The 9,289-nt window shown below is 41.6% G+C and overlaps 1 protein-coding gene across 1 annotated transcript; it reads right to left on the minus strand.

Moving 5' to 3' along the window:
* Nucleotides 1-160: 160 nt before the first annotated feature.
* Nucleotides 161-9,080, minus strand: LOC133545331 (gastrula zinc finger protein XlCGF57.1-like). The gene is made up of 2 exons (XM_061890809.1): nucleotides 8,782-9,080; nucleotides 161-2,418 (listed from the first exon to the last, which is right to left on the minus strand). Exon 2 carries the CDS (start codon nucleotides 2,366-2,368, stop codon nucleotides 839-841), a length of 1,530 nt encoding a protein of 509 aa, XP_061746793.1. The 5' UTR covers nucleotides 2,369-2,418; nucleotides 8,782-9,080; the 3' UTR covers nucleotides 161-838.
* Nucleotides 9,081-9,289: the final 209 nt, after the last annotated feature.

Raw genomic sequence — 9,289 nt, forward strand, 5'->3', positions numbered from 1 at the left:
TATACATATAAAATGAGAGGGACAAGTGGTAGAAAAAAATGGATGGATGTACATTATTGACTTTTCCCTAACATTCAAAACGTTTCCATGTTTTCTGAAATTGATTATGTTTGAGGGATTCTAATAGAGGGAACAAATCATGAACAACTTTAAAAAACAATTGTCATGTGTAGTTTTTTAATAAAAAAATGTAGATTATTAAAAACAAAATTATCCTTCACAACCTTCCACATATAATGTTGCCATTTTTTCTAATCTACATATTGCATAAAGGGGACATACATATACAACAAAATTCACATTACAAAAGAGTAATAAAGGTAATTAAAGGAATGGATTATTGAGACCCAACAAATGATTCATAAACTCACACATTTTAAAAGTATATGATTTTGTATAAAACACAGCTAATCAAATGATGTACAAAGTAAATAATTTGCGTCCAGAAGTGGTCCAGAAGATGTTTCAGATGTGAACCAGTAAATATGAACTAAGAGAGATGTATGTGTACTCAAAAGCAAAGGTATGAACACATGTAAAACAAATACATACATCATATAAAGTTAATTTATAACATCATTAATAATTAAAAATTATTTCTGAATATCTTTATACACATAAAAAATATTTGTAACATGTTTTGTCCTGTTTATTCTCACCTTTAAAGTCAAAGTATTGTATTCCTTTTTAAATAAAAGTACACAATGTATATTAAAACATGTACCTGACTGAAAAAAGCAAAAATCTATATCTAATCTATAAATGTTAGACCCTATGTGCTGATGTTGTTAGAAAGTCTAAATTAAAGTTTTGACAGTTTATTTCAAATCCTACAGTTTCATTTGCTGCTGCTTTTCTCACCAGCACACTTGTGTTTCTTACACTGGTACTTATAAGAGAATCTTTCACCACACACACTGCAACTCAACACATTCTCTCCAGTGTGTGTAATCATGTGTCTTTTCAAAGTGCTTCTTTGTAAAAAAGCTTTACCACATTCTGAGCAGGAGAAAGTTTTTTCTCCAGTGTGTGTACTCATGTGTTTTTTGAAATGGTCCCTCCGAGTAAAATCTTTACCACAGATTGAACATGAAAATGGTTGTTCTCCAGTGTGTATTCTCATGTGTTTTTTGAAATGGTCCGTCCGAGTAAAATCTTTACCACAGATTGAACATGAAAAAGGTTGTTCTCCAGTGTGTATTCTCATGTGTGCTTTGAAATGGTGCTTTTGAGTAAAATCTTTACCGCAGATTGAACACGAAAAAGGTTTTTCTCCAGTGTGTGTTCTCATGTGTCTTTTCAAATGTTGACTATGAGTAAAATCTTTACCGCAGATTGAACATAAAAATGGTTTTTCTCCAGTGTGTGTTCTCATGTGTTCTTTTAAAGTTAGATTTCTAACAAAACTTTTACCACATTCTGTGCAGGTAAAAGGGTTTTCTCCAGTGTGTATTCTCATGTGTATTTCCAAATGCTCCCTTCGAGTAAAATCTTTACCGCAGATTGAACATGAAAAAGGTTTTTCTCCAGTGTGTGTTCTCATGTGTGCTTTTAAACTTTGATTTTTTACATAACTTTTACCACATTCTGAGCAGGGAAAAGGCTTTTCTCCAGTGTGCATTCTCATGTGTATTTTCAAATCATGCTTAAGAGTAAAATTTTTACCGCAGATTGAACATGAAAAAGGTTTTTCTCCAGTGTGTGTTGTCATGTGTCTTTTCAAAAAACCACTTTGTACAAAACCTTTACCGCAGATTGAGCATGAAAACGGTTTTTCTCCAGTGTGTGTTCTCATGTGTCTGTTCAAATCACTAGGATATTTAAACGTTTTGTCACAATGAGAACACTTGAAGTGAGTGTTGTCAGTCTGACATGTCTTATCATCTTTAGAGTCTTCATCATCAGTGTCAGGAGAGTGTGACGTTGTGTCCTCACTATCTGATAGTGGAGCTAAGAGCTTGTCTGCTTGTGATCCTCCACAGTGGTCTCCATCAGCTTCTGTTGTCATGTGTTGTGTTGAGCTGCTGCTTGGAGGCCCCCCCCCTCCCCTCTCCTCACTTTCACCTTTGACCTCCTCATCTTCACTCTTCACAGGGACACCAGTCACTGGCATCTTGGTGACATCAACCTCCTCCAGTCCTTCAAGATGCTCTCTCTGCTGACTGATGCGGTTTTCCTCCTCTTCCTCTTTAATGTGAGGGATAAGTGGGTCCTCTTCTTTGTCCTTGATGTGAGAGGTCAGTGGATCCATCGCTTCTTCTTTAAAATGGGGTGTCAGTGGTTCTTCCGCTTCCTTTTTAAAATGGGGGATTAGTGGGTATTCCTCTTCCTTCTTAATGTGGGAGGGCTGTGGCTCCTCCGTCCACATCCTGAAGCTCCACTTCTGTTGCTCAGTGTGACGATGTTCTTCACAGACGTCTGCAAGACAAACACACCATCTCTGCTCAGTCACACAATGCATTCAGTACTTTTACATGCACTTAGGAAAAACAAGTTATCGTAGGAACTGTCTTGAAATCTCAGTAACCACAAACACGCTGCTCTTTACAACATTATTAACAGGAAAAGAAAAACAAACCAGGACGACAGGACTTTATACTATGGATAGACGATATGGTTTCAAATTTATTTTGCGATATATTATTTCATATAGTATTACTACAAACCCTGTTTCAATATAAGTTGGGAAATTGTGTTAGATGTAAATATAAACAGAATACAATGATTTGCAAATAATTTTCAACACAGTCAGTTGAATATGCTACAAAGACAACATATTTGATGTTCAAACTGATAAACTTTTCTTTTTTTTTTGCAACTAATCATTGACTTTAGAATTTGATGCCAGCAACACGGGACAAAAAAGTTGGGAAAGGTGGCAATAAATACTGATAAAGTTGAGGAATGCTCATCAAATACTAATTTGAAACATCCCACAGGTGTGCAGGCTAATTGGGAACAGGTGGGTGCCATAATTGGGTATAAAAACAGCTTCCCAAAAAATGCTTAGTCTTTCACAAGAAAGGATGGGGCGAGGTACACCCCTTTGTCCACAACTGCGTGAGCAAATAGTCAAACAGTTTAAGAACAACTTTTCTCTAAGTGCAATTGCATGAAATTTAGGGATTTCTTCAAAAGGTTCAGAGAATGTGGAGAAATCACCCCAGGGTAAGCGGCTTGACGGAAACCAACATTGAATGACCGTGACCTTTGATCCCTCAGACAGCACTGTATCAAAAACCGACATCAATCTCTAAACGATATCACCACATGGGCTCAGGAACACTTCAGAAAACCACTGTGACTAAATATGGTTTGTCGCTACATCTGTAAGTGCAAGTTAAAGCTCTACTATGCAAAGCGAAAGCCATTTATCAACAACATCCAGAAACGCTGCCGGCTTCTCTGGGCTTGAGATCATCTAAGATTGACTGATGCAAAGTGAAAAAGTGTTCTGTGGTCTGACGAGTCCACATTTCAAATGTGTCTGGGAAATATTCGACATCGTGTCATCCGGACCAAAGGGGAAGCGAACCATCCAGACTGTTTTCGACGCAAAGTTCTAAAGCCAGCATCTGTGAAGTGTGAAGTGAAGTGAATTATATTTATGTAGCGCTTTTCTCAAGTGACTCAAAGCGCTTTACATAGTGACACCCAATATCTAAGTTACATTTAAACCAGTGTGGGTGGCACTGGGAGCAGGTGGGTAAAGTGTCTTGCCCAAGGACACAACGGCAGTAACTAGGATGCCACAAGCGGGAATCGAACCTGCAACCCTCAAGTTGCTGGCACGGCCACCCTACCAACCGAGCTATGCCGCCCTGTGATGGTATGGGGGTGAATTAGTCCCCAAGGCATGGGTAACTTATACATCTGTGAAGGCACCATTAATGCTGAAAGGTACATACAGGTTTGGAACAACATATGCTGCCATCTAAGCGCCGTCTTTTTCATGGACGCCCATGCTTATTTCAGCAAGACAATGGCAAGCCACATTCAGCACGTGTGACAACAGCGTGGCTTCGTAAAAAAAGAATGCTGGTACTTTCCTGGCCCGCCTGCAGTCCAGACCTGTCTACCATCAAAAATGTGTGGCGCATTATGAAGCGTAAAATACAACAGCGGAGACTCCGGACTGTTGAACGACTGAAGCGCTACATAAAACAAGATTGGGAAAGAATTCCACTTTCAAAGCTTCAACAATTAGTTTCCTCATTTCTCAAACGTTTATAGAGTGTTGTTAAAAGAAAAGGTGAAGTAACACAGTGGTGAATATGCCCCTTCCTAACTAATTTGGCACTTGTTCCATCCATGAAATTCTAAGTTAATTATTATTTGCAAAAAAAAAATGAATTTTATGAGTTTGAACATCAAATATCTTGTCTTTGTAGTGCATTCAATTGAATATGGGTTGAAAAGGATTTGCAAATCATTGTATTCCGTATATATTTACATCTAACACAATTTCCCAACTCATATAGAAACAGGGTTTGTAATAGAACCATTTTAAAACAGACCCATTGCCTTATTGCTTGGCACTCAGCATCAAGGGTTGGGGGCTAAATCACCAAATGATTCTCGAGTGCGGCCTCCGCTGCCCTCACCTCCCAGGGGGTGAACTTGGGGTCGGGTCAAATGCAGAGGATAATTTCACCACACCTAGTGTGTGACTACCGCTGGGACCTTAACTTTAACTTACATAGGGACTGTGAATGATTCCAAAAAGTGCAGTTTCCCTTGAAATTAGAAAATATAACAACAAAATATAATGTGAAGTGAAGTTAATTATATTTATATAGCGCTTTTCTCTGGTGACTCAAAGCGCTTTACATAGTGAAACCCAATACCTAAGTTACATTTAAACCAATGTGGGGGGCACTGGGAGCAGGTGGGTAAAGTGTCTTGCCCAAGGACACAACTGCAGTGACTAGGATGACAGAAGCTCGGATCGAACACGGAACCCTCAAGTTGCTGGCACGGCCACTCTACCAACCGAGCTATACCTTCCCAAGTATCAAGAACATAATATATTAATAATAAAATGCCTCAAAGTAAATGTGATGAATTCATCGTAAAGGGGAACATTATCACCAAACCTATGCAAGCGTCAATATATACCCTGATGGTGCGGAAAAAAGACCATGTATTTTTTTAACCGATTTCTGAACTCTAAATGGGTGAATTTTGGCAGATTAAACGCCTTTCTGTTTATCGGTCTTTTAGCGATGACGTCAGAACGTGACGTCACCGAGGTAACACACCCGCCATTTTCATTTTCACATTACAAACACTTGGTCTCAGCTCTGTTATTTTCCGTTTTTTCGACTATTTTTTGGAACCTTGGAGACATCATGCCTCGTCGGTGTGTTGTCGGAGGGTGTAACAACACTAACAGGGAGGGATTCAAGTTGCACCACTGGCAAGAAATCTGCCGCCAGACCCCCATTGAATGTACCAGAGTGTCTGCACATTTGACCGGCGATGCTAAGACAGACATGGCACAAAGATGTATGGATAACCTGCAGATGCATTTGCAACGATTAAGTCAACGAAATCACAAAGGTGTGTTTTGTTGATGTTGTTGACTTATGTGCTAATCGGACATATTTGGTCACGGCATGACTGCCAGCCAATCGATGCTAAAATGCTTTGCTAATCGATGCTAACATGCTATTTACGCTAGCTGTATGTACATTTTAAACTAGATACCCACATTTAATGCGAAACAAACACTTACCAATCGACGGATTTAAGTTGCTCCAGTGTCACGAGATGCGAAAGTCCTGATCGTTTGGTCTGCACATTTTACCGGCGATGCTAATAAGGCAGCCATGCTATAGGCCACTTCATTAGGTACACCCACGCTATGGCCGAATAGCGTCAATAGCTATTCGCTCAATAGCTTCAATTTCTTCTTCAATTTCGTTTTCGCTATCTGCCTCTATACTCCGACCATCTGTTTCAATACATGCGTAATCTGTTGAATCACTTAACCCGCTGAAATCCGAGTCTGAATCCGAGCTAATGTCGCTATATCTTGCTGTGGTAACCGCCATGTTGTTTGCATTGGCAGCCCTGTATGACGTCACAGGGAAATGGATAGTGGTTTCGAAGATAGCGAAAATAAGGCACTTTAAAGCTTTATTTAGAGATATTCCGGGACCGGTAAAATTTTGAAAAAAAATTCAAAAAATACAACAAGCCACTGGGAACTGATTTTTATTGTTTTTAACCCTTTTGAAATTGTGATAATGTTCCCCTTTAATACTGTCCTTTTTGGGCTTTCCCTTTTAAAGGGCTAAGTCCTTGCAGGGTCTTTTGTCCTAATGACCGTCTGGTTCAAGTGAGGAGACTATAATTTAGGAAAACATTTTCTTTACAAATGGACTAGGATAAATCAGTAATTTTTACAAATAGCTAAATTTGGGATGTAATTAAGATAATGAAGGATAAAGTGATTAAGAAATGTTTAATATAGATTAGAATAGGCCGTGCAACTAATCATGTGTCCTGAGTTCCAGTTGAAACTGGGTGCAAGTTCATGCCCACGCACATACACTCTTATCGCCCACATTCTTGCCACCGTTCACGTGGCTTCTTGGCCGAGGTCTGAAGGACAACACCAGATATGAAGTCGGAGTCCAGGGAGAAAAAAAGCACCTGTCAATATCGCACAGAAGGAACCTTCCTGGTGTTACCTGACGGCACGACCACCAAGCTGCGACACCACCACAAAGGCTCCTCCATGCTCGTGCTCGTACCACCTGGCTTGGTAGGTTCGTACCCGCCTACCAAGCCAAAGACTTAGGTCCAATGACGAAACAGGGCATAGCTGCCGCTGATTGGACTGACACGCAAATACCACATTTTCAACACTCCCCGTTGTCGGTTAAAAACATAGCTATGGGCTGCACTTTGGACACACCTGCTGTAGGCTACGAAGAGCTAGCAGCTACACAACAGCTAAGCTAAAACAGCACATTTAAGCATATCAAATAATTATAGTTGCTCAATACGTACACAAAGTCTCCAAAACAGAAATCTGATAGAAAGTATCCAGTAACAAACGTGTCCGCAGCGTTCAACTTTCTGCTCCATGAGCTTGACTTAATGAATTATTGTGGCCACTAGGTTAAGTTAAGTTAAAGTTAAAGTACCAATGATTGTCACACACACACTAGGTGTGGTGAAATTTGTCCTCTGCATTTGACCCATCCCCTTGATCACCCCCTGGGAAGTGAGGGGAGCAGTGGGCAGCAGCGGTGCCGCTCCCTGGAGTCATTTATGGTGATTTAACCTTGTTGTGAAAGATTAAATCGAACAATTGCAAAATAACTGTCATCAGGTTGGTGTTTTTTATATATTTGTGTCAATATGTATAAGCATCCTCAGCCTTCCTGGGAAGGTCTATTCAGGTGTACTGGAGAGGGGTTTATGCCGCATAGTCGAACCTTGGATTCAGGAGGAACAGTGTGGTTTTCGTCCTGGTCGTGGAACTGTGGACCAGCTCTATACTCTCGGCAGGGTCCTTGAGGATGCATGGGAGTTTGCCCAACCAGTCGACATGTGCTTTGTGGACTTGGAGAAGGTATTTGGCCATGTCCCCCGGGAAGTCCTGTGGGGAGTGCTCAGAGAGTATGGGGTATCGGACTGTCTGATTGTGGCAGTCCGCTTCTTATATGATCAGTGTCAGAGCTTGGTCCGCAGTTAAGTCGGACACTTTTCCAGTGAGGGTTGGACTCCGCCAAGGCGGTTCATAACTTTTATGGACAGAATTTCTAGGCGCAGTCAAGGGGATCCGGTTTGGTGGCTGCAGGATTAGGTCTCTGCTTTTTGCAGATGATGTGGTCCTGATGGTTTCAACTGGCCAGGATCTTCAGCTCTCACTGGATCGGTTCGCAGCCGAGTGTGAAGCAACTGGGATGGGAATCAGCACCTCCAAGTCCGAGTCCAAGGTTCTTGTCTGGAAAAGGGTGGAGTTCCCTGCCCCAAGTGGAGGAGTTCAAGTACCTAGGAGTCTTGTTCACGAGTGAGGGAAGAGAGAATTGTGAGTTTGACAGGCGGATCGGTTTGGCGCTGAGCCGGAAGGCAAAGCACTCATTTTACCGGTCGATCTACATTCCCATCCTCACCTATGGTCATGAGCTTTGGGTTATGACCGAAAGGACAAGATCAAGGGTACAAGCGGCCGAAATAAGGCTCTCCCTTAGAGATAGGGTGAGAAGCTCTGTCATCCGGGAGGAGCTCTAAGTAAAGCCGCTGCTCCTCCACATGGAGAGGAGCCAGATGAGGTGGTTAGGGCATTTGGTCAGGATGCCAGCCAAACGCCTCCCTAGGGAGGTGTTTAGGGCACGTCCGAACTGTAGGAGGCCACGGGGAAGACCCAGGACACGTTGGGTAGACTATGTCTCTCGGCTAGCCTGGGAACGCCTCGGTATCCCCCGGGAAGAACTGGACGAAGCGGCTGGGGAGAGGAAAGTCTGGGCTTCCCTGCTTAGGCTGCTGCCCCCGGGACCCAACATCGGCTAAGCAGAAGAAGATAGATGGATGGATGGATGTGTAATACAACTTGATGTTTCTTGAAAACAGCATCCAGTCGTTGATGTTGTCGCTCCTTCTCCTATTTTGTTGGACAAAATTCCTCCTTGTACTCTGCTATCGTTTTTTTATTTCTAACATCCCAAATATTTCTTTAACGGCAGAAGTTAGTCGCTGATTCACCAAGACTCACATCATTTGTAATGTAGACATGTTCACACAATAACAACACTTTACACTTACATTGGATCTCTGCTTTGATGTGTCGATCACTTCCGACTCTGTTTGTTAGCAGCTAACAAGCGGAGCTAACCAGCAGGCTCGGCTAGCACGTCAAAGTGCACTCAGACTAATGTATCCGCATACAAACAATTAATAACGACGTTTACGCTGTTAAACGACACACATGTGCACATGTACGTTGTAATTAAGACCTAGAAACCATAACAACCAAAACAACGTATTCTCCGCCAGACGCCATTTTGTTTTGCTCTTTCTCCTGTGTGACGTCTTCGTGGTGTTCTCAACTGCGGAACAAATTTTGGCCAAACACGTGTTTCACTGGGACAATAGTGAGTGGTGCACACTTCCTTCACCCAGCCACGGAAATAAAAAAGTCCCATTTAAGAGTTGCTGGTGTAACAATAGGAAGAATATATTCCACTCCTCTCTTCTACACACGCCTTATGAGGTAATATAAATTATATATGTTTATATTATTTCTGTTATTTACCTGATATGTTGTTCGAAG

Source organism: Nerophis ophidion, linkage group LG28 (genome assembly GCF_033978795.1).
Source record: "Nerophis ophidion isolate RoL-2023_Sa linkage group LG28, RoL_Noph_v1.0, whole genome shotgun sequence".
Classification (NCBI taxonomy): Eukaryota; Metazoa; Chordata; class Actinopteri; order Syngnathiformes; family Syngnathidae; genus Nerophis; species Nerophis ophidion.

What these genes read in the sequence shown, in the direction of transcription:
- LOC133545331 (XM_061890809.1), bottom strand. Translation starts at nt 2,368, where the DNA reads ATGTGGACGGAGGAGCCACAGCCCTCCCACATTAAGAAGGAAGAGGAA.